The sequence below is a fragment of the Camellia sinensis genome, chromosome 4 (genome assembly GCF_055761805.1).
Source record: "Camellia sinensis isolate YWXY chromosome 4, ASM5576180v1, whole genome shotgun sequence".
NCBI classification, from domain to species: Eukaryota; Viridiplantae; Streptophyta; class Magnoliopsida; order Ericales; family Theaceae; genus Camellia; species Camellia sinensis.
Window position 1 is genome coordinate 205,792,905 of NC_138964.1, and position 17,248 is coordinate 205,810,152.

Sequence of the window (17,248 nt, forward strand, 5' to 3'; positions counted from 1 at the left end):
TAATGACCTACTCAAATTTGTAGCTTTTGTTACAGTTGATTCCCCTACACTAGTGGGAAGGGTCCTACTTAATTCCACCACAGTTTTCATGGTGATGGCACATTCCATCCAGTTCTCTGAGGATCTAATTTCTAATTCATCCAGGCATCTCATTCAACATTAGTTATCTTGATATTCTTTGATTTGATGCTGGAAAAGACATTAAAATTAACTTTCATTTGATTTTGATCTGTTGATCAGTATGTTTATCACTTAGTTATAGCTTTTCTGCTGTTAAGATAACCAACTCTGTTCAATATTGTGAATGTCCCTGACTAGTCCTCTTCTATGTCTCTTCCTTAATATATTTTTTATTTTTTGGGTGACAGGCTAGAAATTTTCGTTTCCACTGTGGCCTTGTATATGTTGCAGAACCAGGGTATGTCTATCCTTCTCTCATCATGTTTTCATTTTCAAGGCTTAAATTGTGATCATGTTTAAATTTTGTTATTTACTGTTCTGTCTGTTCGTATATCAGTCCAATTGCCTCTTTCTCTGAGTATCGTTAGTCATATTTCTGAAGGAAACAAGGAAGCTGTTCACCACTATTTGATATCTAGAGCAGAAAGATCACCTCGAAATTTCTGTTATAATTTCTCACTGGAAAGAGTTGTACATATCAATTGCAGATATATGCTTTTTAGAGCTGGAGTTCCCCGTCATGCCATTATTAAAAAATTTGGACGTGAGGAAATATCACGACTTGCCGACCTAATTTCTGTTCTTTCCAAGCTGGCTAGGGGTGCTCGAGTGCCATTGGAATATATAAGTTACATGGATCGTCATCGAAGAAAGGTATTGATTATTATCTTTTTCCAAACCTTCCTGCTGGGTATTTTTCAGTCAATGGATATCACTTGGCTAAAAACAGTTTTTGTTCTTTACCTTTGCATAAGTCTACTTCAATTGGCATGGTTACTTGATTGAATAAACTGTATGGATTTACCGTTTATTGTCAAAAGTGAGTATATTAATAAATTTTCTTACAATAACTTTTTGGCCAAAGACCTCCATAGAAATTAGCAAGTTATGGCTTACTGTATGCAGTAGAAGTGTCACTATAGTTCCATGATAGATACCATGTGATCTGTCGAGTTGCAGAATGGAGAAGAACGAGGTGTGGAAGAAGAGGGTTGACAAGCAAAACTCATATACTATTGGATCAGGCATTTTGAAATTTATTAATATAATAATTAAAGTTCTTAAAGGACTAAAGTGATCTTGATACTCCCATATTGTGAGAATATTATGTTAATTATGGTAATGTATTTTAGATTTGATTGTGAATATTAAATTGATTGTATTTCCTATTTCAAATTAGGGTTAGGATTTCTATATATATTGGTTGTAATCTTTGTATTAGCACAATTTGAATATATACAAAGTTTCTCAAATTGTGCTAATACAAAGATTACAATTAATATGTATAGCAATCCTAACCCTAATCTAAAATAGGAAACACAATCAATCTAATATTTACAATCAAATCTAAAATACATTTCCATAATTAACATAATATTCTCACACCTCCGCTCAAACTCAAGGTGTTTTAGCAAAAAACACTGAGAGTTTGCCAAGAAGAAACTGAAAGCGAGTAGTGGTGTAGTCTTCATAAATAAATCAGCAAGTTACAATGCCGAAGAGACGAAAGGAAGCGAGATGGAGCCAGACTGTAGATGCTGACATATAAAATGACAATCAATCTCAATATGCTTCGTCCGCTCGTGAAAGACAGTGTTATATGCAATCTGAATAGTATTGCGGTTGTCATAGTAAAAGGAGGTCGGAGAAGATTGAGGGACACCCAACCCAGTTAAGAGACAATGAAACTAAACAATCTCAGCAGTGGCATGAACCATAACACAGTACTCAACTTCGATAGTGGAACGCGCAACAACGGTCTGTTTCTTGGCCTTTCAAGAGATCAATGAATCACCAAGAAACATGCAGATGCCAGAAGTGGACTTGCGATTAGTGACATCACCAGCTCAATTAGAATCAGCATAAGCTACCAAGTCCAAAAAGGAAATAGAAGACAACAGTAAACCCTGAAATGTAGTTTCCTGGAGATAGCGAAGAATCTGAATCAAAGCAGCCCAATGGATAGAGCGAGGATCAGAGACAAATTGGCTAACCACATGAACAACATAGGCAAGATCACGACGAGTAACCGTCAGATAGACTAAGCAACCCATGAGCTCTCGATATAAAGTAGGATCATCCAGAAGAACACCATCAGTAGTGTTCAGCTTTACATTAAGCTCCATGGGAGTATCAGAAATCTTAGTGTCAGTAAGACCGGCATGATGAATAACCTCATTGGCATACTTGGCCTGAGATAGAAAGTAGCCCTTGGGAGAAGAAGCTACCTCAACACTGAGAAAATACTGCAATGGGTCTAGATCCTTTATTTTAAAGGTGCGGAAAATGCTGCTTGACCTCAGAGATAGCAGAAGAGTCAAAACTAGTGATGATCATATTATCTACACACAGTAATAATGTAACAAATCCAGTAGAGGTGTGGAGAAGAAATGAAGCAGAGTCCTGCGTGGATGAAACCCAAGCTCAGTAACAGCTGTCTGAAAGCGATCATACCAAGCACGGGGAGACTGTTTTAGACCATACAGAGCACGCCGAAGGCGACAAGCCTATCCAGAGGAATGGTGATGGCCAAGGGGAGGACGCATGTAAACCTCCTCAGTGAGATGGCCATTAAGGAAAGCATTTTTAACATCCATCTGATAAAGAGGCTAAGAACGAACAACAGCAACAGAGATCAAAGTACGAACAATAGTTATCTTGGCAACAGAAGCGAAGGTCTTCTCATAATCAATACTATACTCCTGTGAGAAACCTTTGGTAGCTAGACGAGCTTTGTAGCTCTCAAGAGAACCATTAGAATGAGTCTTGACTTTGTAGATCCATTTGCAACCAACCAGATTCTTACCAACAGGCAAAGGAATCAACTCCCAAGTACTAGTTTTCTATAAAGCAGACAACTCATCCTTCATAGCTTGAACCCAATAAGGATCCTGATAGGCCTTCTTGTAAGACTAAGGTTCTGAAAAAGAGTGAATAGCAGACAAAAAAGTACGATAGGAAGTAGAAAAACTTGTATTAGACTAACCCAACCTGTTTGGAGGATGACGCGCTCTAGTAGGATATTAGTGTGCAGCAGGATCAGAGTCGTCAGAAGCAGGAGGATCAGCATCAGCAGCAGGAGCAGAGACAACTGGTGGAGGAGGAGCCTTGCGACGAGAATAAACTAACAACGGAGGAGGAGAAGAGACCGAAAGAGAAGCAGCTAGAGGTAAAGCAGGAGGAGAAAATGGAACAAGCTCAGGAGGAATTGTAGAGATGTACTCATCAAACGGGATCTCAGAAGGAAACAGATCAATATGAACCAAATACTCTTTGAAAATTGGGGCGGTGAGAGGAGGAAGTTGAAAGTAAGGTAGACGTTCGAGAAAGGCAACATGGCGGGAGACATAAAGGTGACGGGAAACAAAGCCATAATAGCGATAACCTTTCTGAGTGAGACTATAATCCAAAAAGACACATAAGACAGACTAGGCACTAAGTTTGGTCTTATCTTTACAGGATAAAAGGACAAAACAAGCATATCGAAACACACGAAGGATGGAGTAATTGGGAAGTTGAGAAAACCGAGCCTCATAAGGAGACCGACCAGAAAGAAGGGGGGTAGGCATACGGTTGAGAAGAAAAGCAGCAGTTAGAACTGTCTCACCCCAAAACGGAGCCGGAATGGAGGCAAAGAAAAGGAAAGACCTAGCTATCTCAAGGAAATGACGGTGTTTACGCTTAGCTCGACCGTTTTGGGCAGGTGTATCAGTATAAGAAGTTTGGTGAATGGTATCCAATTTGGCCAAATATTCACAAAAATCAGTTTTAAAGTATTTCCCGCCCAAGTCAAACCGCAACAATTTAATAGTAGACCCAAACTGTGTAGTAACCATAGACTGAAAAATACGGTCTATTTGGTAGAAGTCAGACTTAAGAGTCATAAGATAAACCCAAGTGTAACGGGTGCAGTCATTAACAAATGACACATAGTATGTAGAACTCTCTTTGGTGAGAACAGGAGAAGGGCCCCAAACATTAGTATGAACTAAAGAAAATGGTGTATCAGATATAGAAGTACTTTTATGAAAAGGTAAGACTGTCATTTTGGCAAGTTTGCACCCCCAACATTCAGTAAGTTTACTAGGAGAAACTTTATCCAATATATCAGACTGAGCTAAAGACAGTAAACGATCAGCAGACAAATGCCCTAATCTAGAATGCCACAAGTAGAAAGAACTAGATAGAGAATCTAACTGAAAAGAGGAAAAGGCAGTCAAAGAGGTTGTCATGGGCAAATGCAAGCTCTCCTTCACATGAAGGTCTCCAACTCTATGGCCGGTCCCAATCTGTTGCTTAGACATTTGATCCTACACAGAACACATAGAAGAAGAAAAAATAACATCAAAGCCAGAGACATCAAGCTGACTAATAGATAATAAACTGACAGATAACGGAGGAACATAAAGGACAGATGGAATAGAGACACAGACAGTAGACATAGCAGATGGTAGGACAGACCCAACAGATATAACAGACATACTAGACCCATTAGTAGTATTGACAGTAATAGGAAAGGGAGGAGAAGTACAATTTTGAAGTAAGGAGAGATGATGAGTCATATGATGCGAGGCATCAGAGTCAAAAAGTCAGATAGACGAAGAAATACCTGAAGAAGACCCAAGCAAACCTAAATGAAAAAAAGAAACAACAGAGGCAGATGGGGATGTTTGGGAGGTAGACAATATATGTTGAAGCTGACTAATCTGAGCAGTCAAGGAAGCCAAGTCAGGACCAGGAGTCGGAGCAAGTAGATGCAGTAGGAGGAGCCCAAAATTGGTTCTGAGACTGTTAAAAAGATGAGGCAGGCAAACGTCACTTTTTGAGACAGTGGTACTTCCAATGGCCCCTCTGATGGCAGAAGGCACACTCATCAAAAGCCAAAGACATCGTAATAACCAGAGAGGTGAGGGGTTTGAGTGTAATAAACCAAGAACTGATGAGTCAAAATATAATAATCCCAAACAACTAGAACCAGATCACACAATATATTACACACACTATTACTATTGATGTGGTCAAAGTGTAATAAGGACAAAATCTGGTGGACTAAGATCAGAGAGCCAATACAAGAGAGAGAGCTTAGTGACCACAGAGCAGAGATGAGACCAAAGACGAGGAGCTTCGTCAATACCAACAATGAAGCACAGAGCTTCAATCGACACGCAATCCTGAGAGATTGCGAACAACAGAGGCAGAGACTGAGACCCCGAAGCTGAACCAAGATGATGTCACGACCTCGCTGAGGCAGAGATAGAGACTCGTGATTGTGATTAGACCTAGAGAGAGGGAGTCGCGATCGAAATTTGAACCAGAAAAAGAGATGCAAGCTTCAGGTGAGTTTGACGAACCAGAAATCCCACCTACACAGTTCGATTATGAACCACGTGAGCCAATGATGCTGACCAGATGACCCAGAACTTCAAACCAGACGGAACAAGGGAGAGAAAGCTTCAACCGACCGTGAATCGAGAGAGAGAACTCAATCAATTCGTGATTCAGAAACCAAAAGAAGAATTCATAAATCAAACGGCTAGCGTTATGAACGTAGCTCTGATACCATGTAAGTTTCTGAATAAACTTGTATATATTCAAATTGTGCTAATACAAAGATTACAACCAATATATATAGCAATCCTAACCCTAATCTGAAATAGAAAATACAATCAATCTAATATTCATTTCCATAATTAACATAATATTCACACATATATCAGGGAAATGGTCATGTAGTGGTGTTTATAGAACTGTGAAATGATGTTGAATCTAGATTCTATGCCTATAATTCCTGATACAACGTTTACATTTTTCTATGCTCATTTCCTTTAGTTAATGTACATAGGTTCTATAAAATCTAAAATTTTCTCGATAATGATAATAATTCCTTAAGTGAGAGGGTTCCACATCTTTGAATGAGCTTAATGGGCTATATTGCAGGAGCATTTTATAAAGTTGGTGATGAATTTGAAGATTCTACTCTGTAATTCTATTCTTTGAACCATTGTTAACACCCTATTCTGGGTAGATATGAAAAAGATGCATTTGGGGTCAAGAAACCATTGATTAGCTTTGATGAGTGTTCATGGTCATGGATAAGTCTAGCCACAACGTCTTAAAACTTCCTTCAGCTCTAATCAATTGTCCTGAATTTTCCTTTTTTTTTTTTTTTGAAATCTTAAATGACCGTGAAATCAACGAATTTGTTTCGTTATCAGCTATCCTCAAGAATGTTCTTTTTGTCAAGTGCTTCTAATGATAATAGGTTGTGGACTCTTCATTCTTTTGGGTTTTTCTTTTGCCAATCATTTATTTATTTTGGGATAAGATCATTGATGAACCTAATTTTCCAATCGTTGTCCCTCGTAAGTTCATTTGGAGTGCATATGTACTCCTGAGGGTGAAAGTGTTTGCATGGATCTTGGTTCATAAGAAACTTAATACCAATGATATGGTTCAAAAGAGAAGGCAAAATTGTTGTTTACTCCCTCAATGGTTTGTCATGTGTAAGGGGGTTGAGTAGTGTGCTCATCTGTTTTTGCCCTATTACTTTGTCATTATGCTGGAGGGTGTTTCAGCTAACAGAGTTGAATTCGGATTTGGGTGGTACCTAGTGTTCACATGATTTGCATTGATTTGAGAGGTTTTGGATCGAGTGACAAAGCATATTACTCTGTCATTATGCTGGTGGGTGTTTCGGCTAACACAGTTGAATTCGGATTTGGGGGGTCCCTCCTAGTGTTCACATGCTGTGCATTGATTTTAGAGGTTTTGGATCAAATGACAAAGCTATGCTCTTTGGAGTTGTGTGAAAATTGGGGAGGTATATGTGACCAAATTTGTTATTAGCTTCTTTTTGGACTAGGGTATCTCCTTTTGAGTGGATTCCTTTATTTTTGTTTTCTAGGGATTGGATAGTTGCTTGTCACTAGTTATGGTTTTTGTATTTCTTTTATTTTTGTTTGGTGGACAGCTTCCTCACTTGATTATACTTTTCTATTCCTTTTATTAATAATATCTTTGTTGTTGCTGATAAAAATAACATGTGTATTTATGTATCTATGCAACTTTGTTTCTGTGTGCAAGTATATTTCTTCGTGGTTATGAGTTGGAGAAATTTTTATCTTACCTCTTTGTTCTGCAGTCAGTCCTTGTCACAATTGATCGCCATGAATGGTATGCCCCTCCTCAGATTTACAATCGTGATGACAGTACTGGTTTATGGACGGTAAAGCCTGCTTTGCCACCTGAATCTCCACTCTTGTCCTTTCTCATGAATAATGTTGAACAAGGTCTTTCAAACTATACAGTTCCATTAGATACTGGTGGGGCTAATCTAATGGAGCTTATGCATCAAGATATCAGTCAGGAATTGACCGATGGTATTTCCAATATGGAAACTAGTTCTGAACAAGTTGCCGAGGGACCAAATTCTCGAGACAACTCTGATGTTGGAACGAAAAAACGGCGAGTAGAAGAGGATTCATCTGCTGATGGCATTGTTGCTAACGGTTCCTTACATGAGCCTAGAGAAGAGAAGTTGGAAGACTCAACAAACTTAGAAAATACTATTTTAGGAGATTATCAAGGTGCAGCAGCCGTAGCAGCTAATGCTTCAGTAGCTGAGCGTGTTATAGAGCCTACTCTTGTGATGTTTGAGGTAATTTTATTGAGGATCCATATGATGTGTTGTTGTCATATCTGTTGCCTTGGTTAGTTTAGTTGTCTTTTGTTCCTGCTTGTGCCATCTCCAGTTTTGTTTATGGGCCCTGCTAACAACTGCCCAATGAGTGTTCGTTAAGAACCACAATGGCAAAAAAGTTACAATTTCATTACACATTTCACATATTCCCATACACATTATTTATACACTTCGCATATTTCAATACACTTTTTAAGGGTGGTTTGGGATGTTGGATTTTTGGCTAAAGAGACCAAAAAGCCAAAAAAAGCTAAAGGCCCAAACGCTTGGGGTGCATAAAAAAAGCTGGCTATACCTGTGTAAAAAGACCAACGAATGAGTGTCTTGCTTTCTCTTATTAGTATAATCTTATGAGTACTAGCTCACCTGATGTGAAAACTTGCAGGTTCATGTACCTCCTTCATGCATGCTTGATGGTGTGCACTCACAACATTTTTTTGGAACTGGTGTTGTTATATACCATTCTCATAATATGGGATTGGTTGCTGTTGACAAAAACACTGTTGCGATATCCGTGTCTGATGTGATGCTTTCTTTTGCTGCCTTTCCAATTGAAATCCCTGGAGAGGTAAACTTCTAAATTTTGTTCAAGACTAATAACTGTTGTCATCTGTTGTGATTTAGCCACATACTTTTCCTACAGTTTTTTTTTTTTTTTCCTCCTCTTTTTTGATAAGTAAAGCAACTTCCACTGCAGGTGGTTTTTCTCCATCCTGTTCATAATTTTGCTCTTGTTGCATATGACCCTTCTGCTCTGGGAGCTGTTGGTGCCTCAGCAGTTCGTGCTGCTGAACTTCTTCCTGGTAGGCGTACTTTTTTTTATTGATCCCTTGATTTCTGTTGATGAATATGGCATATTTTGGCCAGATTCCATTAAAATACTTATTTTGGGTGCAAGCGTTATTTTATAAAAATAGGCATGAAGTGAAAAACCCAAGTATGGGCATGCGCTTTTAACTAAGAAACAAAATTTAACTGAACTGTCGATGGGACGTATGGAGAGAACATGGCTCCTATGTACATTTTGAGCCGAGGATTGTGAAATTTGTTGAGGAGATGAAGTTCCTAGAGAACTTATACAAGATGAGTAAGGTGAGGGGGAGATGAAAGGATGAGATTTGTATCCAAAACTAGGAAATTTGAGGTGTAGTCTTATTATGAATGCTTAGTGAGGGCGCAGTTTGGTGAAATTTTCTTGGAAAGGGATTTGGAAATCTAAGGCCCGTTTTGGAAATCGAATTTTGTTGTAATGTTGCTCGTTGCTTGATGTGGTGTATTTGGGGAATAGAAGACCCTAGAGTTGCTTTAAAGATTAAAATTTAAAGTTCTTGTTTGGTTGTGTTGAAGAGAGGGTTCGCCCTTCTCTTGAGAGTTATTTAGAGTTTGCTGATACTTTGTTGTATTAATGGTAATAGAAAGACAGATAAAACCTGAATTTATTCTTTTTCAGTTAGAGTGAACAGAATAGAAGAACTTTTGAGGGGAAAGAGATACTGTTTTTGAGAATTAAGAGCCTTTTTTGGGGTCTTATTTTGTATAGGTGGTGTCCTGGGGGGGGGGGGGGGGGGGGGTGAACCTATTTTTGGATTTTGTTGAAGTACTTCTGGAGTAGGAGTTCTTTGCATAACGATTTAAGCCTTTTGTATATGGATTCGGCACCTCCTTGGTGCCTTTTTTGATATAATAATTCTATTTTTACTAATAAATTTTATTTGTTTATATGTTTCAAAGTGCAGCGATGATATGTTATATTTAAGTTATTGATCATGTTAATGACAGCCCACTGGGATGTTAAGGTGGATAAAATACCTAAACTAGTTTCAATCTCACTGCACCTTTTGTTATTCATATACACTTTAAGTTATTGATCATATTCCTAACTTTCTTATATTTCTATTATTCTGTACACTTTTTACATGTACATGGAGGTTAATGACCACCCATTGGGCAGTCATTAGCATTTTCCTTAAGTTATTTATCCCTTTCAATTGAAGATTTGATTGCATGACAGAACCTCCGCTGCGACGTGGAGATGCAGTCATTCTTGTGGGGTTAAGTAGGAGCCTGCAAGCTACATCAAGGAAATCTGTTGTCACCAACCCTTTTGCTGCTTTGAATATTGGGTCTGCCGATTGTCCACGCTTCAGAGCAACCAATATGGAAGTCATTGAGCTTGATACTGGTAACTTGGAGTTTTTACTGCTTGAAATGAATCTTAATTGTTCAAATGTTGATTGTATTTTGTATTCTTTTTTCTTTTCTTTTTTTTTTTGTTTTATTTTCCCTCCGTCTCCCCCCAATAAGTTTGTCATGACATTATCTCATGCGAGTTTCAGACTTCGGTGGTACATTTTCTGGTGTGCTAACTGATGAGCATGGAAGGGTTCAGGCTATCTGGGGAAGCTTTTCAACTCAGGTTTGTCATGTTTGCTCTTCCTTGTGACCTGTCTCATCGAGAAAAATTGTTCTGATTTTTCCATTCCCAATTACAGCTAAAATATGGTTGTAGTTCATCAGAAGATCATCAATTTGTCAGAGGTATTCCAGTTTATACAATCAGCCAAGTCCTTGACAAAATCATATCTGGTGGAAATGGATCAAATCTTCTCATAAATGGCATCAAAAGGCCAATGCCTCTTGTCAGGATCTTAGAGGTTGAATTTTATCCTACTTTGCTTTCCAAGGCCCGTAGCTTTGGATTGAGTGACAAATGGGTACAGGTACACTTTCTTCCTTGCAGAAATCTATTTCTTTTTTCTCTTTTATGCATTCAAGAGGGTTGCATTTTGCTTTGGTATCTAGAAATGCTTTGGAGTTAGAGTTTCGCTAATTGACACCATCTAGGAATGTCGTAGGCTAAGAAGCATGGATACAAACAAGTGACACAACACAGACACTCCGACATGATAATTTCAAAAAATGTTGAACATGACACGTGGGGAACATGTGTAAAATATATAATTTTATATATTTATCATGTGTTATATATATGCATATTTTTTTTTTTAAATTAATAAAAATATACACCACAACACAGATTTTGAAAGTTTAAAGCAGAATAGATTATATATCTACGTAGTTTTTTTTTTAACATTAGATCCTAAGTCATTTTGTTTAAACTTGTAATGTGTGTTATGTATGTCTAATCGATTAATACATGTTCCCAAGTATCCCAAGTCTAAAAATATAAAAAAAAATAGTTAGACATGTTTGGGAGTGTGTTAGATATGATACTTGTCAAAAGTGTCCATTGAGTGTCTAGAAATGTCCAATGAGAGTCGGATACGATATGTCATCTTCTTAGAATTGTCCATACTTCTTAGGTTACATTAGTAATTACTAGTTACTCTAGAGAAACTTGAAATCTTTTCAATGTCCATTGTGTATTCGATGAGTGAAAGGCAGTGACAGATTATGATAATCAGTACTTGCTTTCACGGGACTCCTTGTGTGTGTGCACGTCACATGTGTGTTTGTATCCGGACTTGATTATTATGACCACTTTCCTTTTGTATTAATTTCTCATTTGTGCAAAAGCTCCTTTCATTATTTGTATTTATAATTAATTGTGGATAAGATTTTTTCGACACCAATTGAGGAATTATATATGGCTGGGATATAAGGAACATAAAGGAATAACTAAAAGAAACAAAGAGGTAAATGAATGAAAGAAAACAAATCTGCCAGGCAAAATAAAGTAACTCAAGCCAGCAGAGGCGGTGTGCAACCATAGATTGGTTGTTTGATAATTTCTCCAAGAACAGCTTGAATATGATCTGAGATTTAAAATTTACACTGGGGTGTGATGATATTTACCATTATAGATGTTCAAATTCTGTGTCTACCATGCTCCTATTAGTTTACGAACAACTGATCCACTCACAAATCTGTTTCCTTGACTATTGTTCAAGTGAGATTATTTGCTAGAACATGCTCGGAATATGCAGATATTTAGATGAGTGGTTGGGATACAAATAAGGGATTGAGTGTTGCGTATTGAAAACTTGGGAGTTTGCTATAATATGCAAAGAAGGAAGAGGCAACTTCGATGGTTTCGGTCATGTACACTGGGGTCCTCTGAAAAGCAGGTACAACATAGAATACAGATGGATGTGCTCAAGGAGACCCAGGGGAATATTCAGTGACGACACAGGAATTTGGCTGTATGGCTATTTTGGCAAATTGGCGGAATGCACAAGCCTAGAGGCAGAGCTGTGGGGCATTTACAGAGGCCTTACAATCATTTTGGAAAAAGGTTATGTTGATGTGATGATAGAAACGGATTCAACCAAAGCAGTAGAGCTGACGCAGACAAAACCTGCAGTAAATGGTGCACTAAGAAGCGTTGTGGAGGATGTGAAACATCTAATCCGTCGGTGCCGATGTTCAATTCAGCTTATAGTGAGGGAGGGCAACATGTGTGCTGATAAGCTGGCCAATCTAGGTGCTAATCAAGATGAACCTTTGCTTGTGATGGAAGATGCTCCAGATGATGTTAGGAGCCTGGTGGTGACTGATCTTTTGGGAAGAGAGTATCAAAGATCTTAGATCTTTGATTTTTCTTGTTTTTCTGCTGTTTGTGTTGTTTTAAGCATTTCCGAAGCACCAAAAAAAAAAAAGAAAGGCTCAGGCAGAGAAACCTATGAACGGATGACATGTATACAGCAGATTTTGTTTGAGGACATGGAATGCATTGAACCACTAAACAATTTCTGATTTTGGTTATGATTTACTCGTTGAAACGAACGTAACTGATGGCTCTATATTCAAGAGTTCCATCGTGGCTGAGATTGGAAAATGGAGGAAGGTTTGGATTTGTTGCCTATCTGTGGGTGTGTCTGCACACCATGTATTCTAATTTTTGTTATGAACTGAAATTTACTTAACGGAGTTGGATGGTCACATATGATTTGTGTTGCTTACTTCATACTAAGGAAATGGGTCATTGGAAATAATGATTCCTCGACGACTAAGAAGTACGGACTCATGAAATTTTGTGGGTTGTTTTTGTGGAGATTTATATATTTTATTTTCTAGTTAAGTCCTTCTGAACTTTTTTTATTTTTAAAAAAAAAATTGTGAGGCCAAGGGGTTGGTTGTGTGGATGCGAGTAGCAGTAGTAGGGGTAATTTGTATTTTCCGAATCTCTCTCGATGCATGTCATCTTCCTGTACCTTTAATTTCATGCTGTTAATGAAATTTTTCTTTGCTGATCAAAAAAAAAAAAAAAAAAGGGCAAATTACATATACCCCCTCGAGGTTTGGCTAAATTACAGATACCCTATGAGATTTGAAAAATTACAAATTCCCCCCTGAATACTATATTTGCATAAGAAATTAGGGGGTAATTTGTTATGAAATATAAACCTCAGGGGGCAAATTGTTATGAAAATACAAACCTTAGGGGGCAGGATGTAATTTCTGAAACCTCAGAGAGTATCTGTAATTTAGCTAAGCCTCGAGGGAGGTATATGTAATTTGTCCAAAAAAGAAAAAATGAATACGATACAAACACGCCAGCACGGCAATTTTTTAAAAAATGCAAGTCACAACAAGCGGGGGACACACAAAATATATAATTATATATATTTATTATATGTCATATATATAAAATATATCATTCTAAGACAATAAATAAATTCAATATAACACTAGTTTTTATAAATTGACATTAATTTTCTTTTATCATTGTATTCTAAATTATTTTGTTTAAATTTATAATTAGTTTCATGTGTGTTTGATCAATGGACACGTGCATTTAAGCAATGGACACATGTGTCTTCCAAGTATCCGGATTTAAACAATTTTTAAAAAAATAGGAAATGTTTGAATAAATGTCGGACACGTGTCGGAAAAGTGTTCGGTTTCCGACACGGACACGGCACAGACACGCCAACTTGTTAAAAGTGTCCATGCTTCTTAGCTTGATGAGGTCGTGTTTCCCCACTACCAAAGGGGAAAAAAGAAGGAAAAAGTGCTATGTTTTTATGTTGCTTCTCAAATCTGTCATAAACAATCATATGATCATCACTTGGTAGTTCTCTTACTTGCTTATTGTGTTTGGATTGTATTTAAAAACACTTATGCTTGTAAAATATGGTAAAATGCTTGCACGTTTGCATTTTTGTAGTTACTCATTACTTTGTGGATGTTGTAATGTAGGCTCTTGTTAAGAAAGATCCAATTAGACGTCAAGTCTTACGTGTTAAAGGTTGTTTTGCTGGATCAAAGGCTGAAAACCTATTAGAACAAGGTGACATGGTATTGGCAATTAATAAAGAGCCAATCACATGCTTTCGTGACATTGAAGATGCTTGCCAAGCATTAGACCAATGTGATGAAATTGATGGGAAGCTTAACATGACTATTTTCCGTCAGGTGAGCGGACTATCTTTGCTGCATTTGGTTTTCATTTTTCTCTCTCAAATTTATGTGTTTTTCTTTTTTTGGAAGTCCCATTTTATGTATCCAAGTTCCAAAATTCAGAAAATTTGATCATCACTTTTTCAATATTACCCTCCTTCAAATTTATATTTTAGTGCATGCCCAATTCCCAAATAAAGTTTGTCAAATGGGACAAATGGCATTTTTGTGAACCTATCATTCAAAAAAGCTTCCTTTAAAGTGTGTGCGTGGTCAACCATGTCTCACATCATATTAGTCACCAATTGCTCATATCAAAGGAGAACTGTATAGAAAATCATCTTCATGCATGGTCTTTATGGTCTGGCAGGGACGGGAAATCGAAATTCTTGTTGGAACAGATGTGAGGGGTGGGAATGGCACAACACGAGTTATAAATTGGTGTGGGTGCATTGTCCAGGATCCTCACCCGGCAGTGCGCGCTCTCGGATTTCTTCCTAAAGAAGGCCATGGTGTGTATGTGGCAAGGTGAGGGTTTTGGTCTTACTTTTATGCGAAGGCTTTTATTCATTCCAAGATTTCCAAACTGGTCAACTCAAACTTTCACTTTGTGGCCCTTTTTGATGTCAACGCTGAAGCATAGGCAATAACTTTAGCTGGACCAATTTTTACATTTATTCATGTGAAATTAGGAGCAGATGCTTATATAACCAACATCTCCTATGTTAATTATAACCACTGAGTCTACTTTTTCAAATATTTTGCTATTCTTAAAACTTATGGTAAGTTATAAAATTTTCCAGATGGTGCCATGGGAGTCCAGTACATAGATATGGTTTGTATGCTCTTCAGTGGATTGTTGAAGTCAATGGGAAACCAACTCCAGATTTAGATGCTTTTGTTGATGTGACAAAGGTATGTATATCATCCCGTCTTTACCTGAGACATGCTTGTGGACTAGAATATTCATTTTTCTTTTTCCTTTCTTTCCTTCTTCTTTTTCTTTCTCTCTCTCTCTTTTTTTTTTTTTTTTTTAGTCTGGAAGTCACTTGCAACTTATTATAAAAATTCATGACACATGAAGTTCCCATTGAATTTGAACCATCAATTTGTTCCCAAAAAAAAAAAAAAAAATTTGAACCATCAAACTCTTTGATAACTACCATGGTAAATTATGCCAAAAAAGTGGTTTTAGCTTTCTACTTTAGGATGGGAACGGTATCTGAATTTAGGCCAAGTTTGGCAACTCCAATATAATCCATCTTTTTATTTTTTTTTATCTTTTTTCCATCACATCACTTCTCTACTTTTCTGCACATCTTTTCATAAAAAGATAAAAAGTACACTTATTTAGGTCATCCCAAACAGCCCCTTAGTATTTTGGAGACTTCATGCACCCCTTAGTATTTTGGAGACTTCATGCACGAGGTACACATTGGAGGTGTTTCCTAGTTGTAAGGCATGAAGGACTTCCATGGTTGTTCATTAGGCCTGAACTTGAGAGGCCTTCTAAATCTTGTAATTATCAAGCCATGTATGCTTTCTGTCTGCAAATACTAGAAATTCACATGCAGTGGGGGAGGGGAGACCGGGTTGGGTGTGTCACAATGTCCATCAATTCGGACGGAATTTGTAATGGTAGCAGTTTAGTCCGAAGCTAATATTTTGTCTATTTTTGAATGTTAGGTGTGAAGTGCCCTAGGGCCAAATTACTCGAATGTAGAATGGTTTTTCCGTTTTAATTTTATATGATCACGGACATACAACTACACATTTAAAGTTCATTTTCCTAAAGAGTCATTTTTTGGCGAAGATGTCAGAACTATAAAACGTAGGGTCATCATACGTGGAAAATATTTAATCTTCAGATCATAAATTTGTATCTTTTTATTAACAGGAAATAGAGGATGGGGAGTTTGTTCGGGTGAGGACGGTCCACTTAAATGGGAAGCCTCGGGTACTAACATTGAAGCAGGATTTGCACTACTGGCCCACATGGGAGGTGAGGTTTGATGCCGACACTGCAATGTGGCGGCGTAAAATAATCAAATCATTAGACCGTGGTATTGCATGATATACATACTCTTCTGATTATATCGGGTAAAAAATTGTTTTGAGAATTGGGATTTGTGCTGCCTGTAGTAGATGTTAAATATACCAGGAGAGGCTCGTATCAGGCAATACTTGCTTAAATGTAATTGACGATTGTCTGGGAGGGAGTATTGATTTATTATTTGAAAAATTACATTTGAATGATATCACAAGTTAAGGGTTGGTTTGGGATGCCCTAAAAAATTGTACTTTTTGACTTATTGGTGGGTTTGGGTTGGGTTTGGCTTGGGTTTGATGTGATATGTTAGAGAGGTGATGTGATTTAAATAAGATGATGTGACTTAAATAAGATAGTAACTTTTTGACTTTTTGACTTATTTAGTACATGCCAAACTAGCCCTAAATTTGAATGATTGAAATGCATAAAATAAAATATTCAGAATTTTTCAGAACTATAGACCATTTGACATTTTTCTTGAACTAGCATTTTGTATTGTCTAAGTTGGTGCCATGGCCACATCTTTGAGGTTAGAATTTTTTTGGTCAAATGCATAAAGAAAGATGGGTTTGTTAAGCATTTTATATTGGCCAAGTTGGTGCCATGGCCACGTCTTTGAGATTAAAATTTTTGGTCAAATGCATAAATAAAGCTGGGTTTGTTATGCAGAAAACTATAATAAACAACTCGACATATATACTGAACTTTTTTCTTCATACCTTAACCGTTGTTAGATCCTTCTACAGCTTAGAATCCATAGAACTTGATGAATACACAGATAAACAACTCGTCATATATATTGAACTTTCTTCTTCACGTCTTAAACGTTGTTAGATCTTTTACAGCCTAGAATTCATAGAACTTAATGAAAACACTGATAAAATCAAGCACGAAAACCGGACTGTAAGTCATGGAGTTGAACTTGTGGCTGACGAACAGTGTGGTCAACGGTGGAA

The 17,248-nt window shown here is 37.4% G+C and overlaps 1 protein-coding gene across 1 annotated transcript in view; it reads left to right on the forward strand.

Moving 5' to 3' along the window:
* LOC114307183 (protease Do-like 7) overlaps positions 1 to 16,746 on the forward strand; it is a 35,619-nt gene extending 18,873 nt beyond the window's left edge. Inside the window, exons 13-24 of the mRNA XM_028252578.2 lie at positions 369 to 418; positions 669 to 834; positions 7,322 to 7,837; positions 8,265 to 8,447; positions 8,577 to 8,682; positions 9,891 to 10,061; positions 10,216 to 10,295; positions 10,372 to 10,599; positions 14,042 to 14,257; positions 14,613 to 14,770; positions 15,046 to 15,157; positions 16,140 to 16,746. Coding sequence (XP_028108379.2) covers positions 369 to 418; positions 669 to 834; positions 7,322 to 7,837; positions 8,265 to 8,447; positions 8,577 to 8,682; positions 9,891 to 10,061; positions 10,216 to 10,295; positions 10,372 to 10,599; positions 14,042 to 14,257; positions 14,613 to 14,770; positions 15,046 to 15,157; positions 16,140 to 16,316 — 2,163 coding nt within the window. The 3' untranslated portion in view covers positions 16,317 to 16,746. The remainder of the gene's footprint in view (positions 1 to 368; positions 419 to 668; positions 835 to 7,321; positions 7,838 to 8,264; positions 8,448 to 8,576; positions 8,683 to 9,890; positions 10,062 to 10,215; positions 10,296 to 10,371; positions 10,600 to 14,041; positions 14,258 to 14,612; positions 14,771 to 15,045; positions 15,158 to 16,139) is intronic.
* Positions 16,747 to 17,248: the final 502 nt, after the last annotated feature.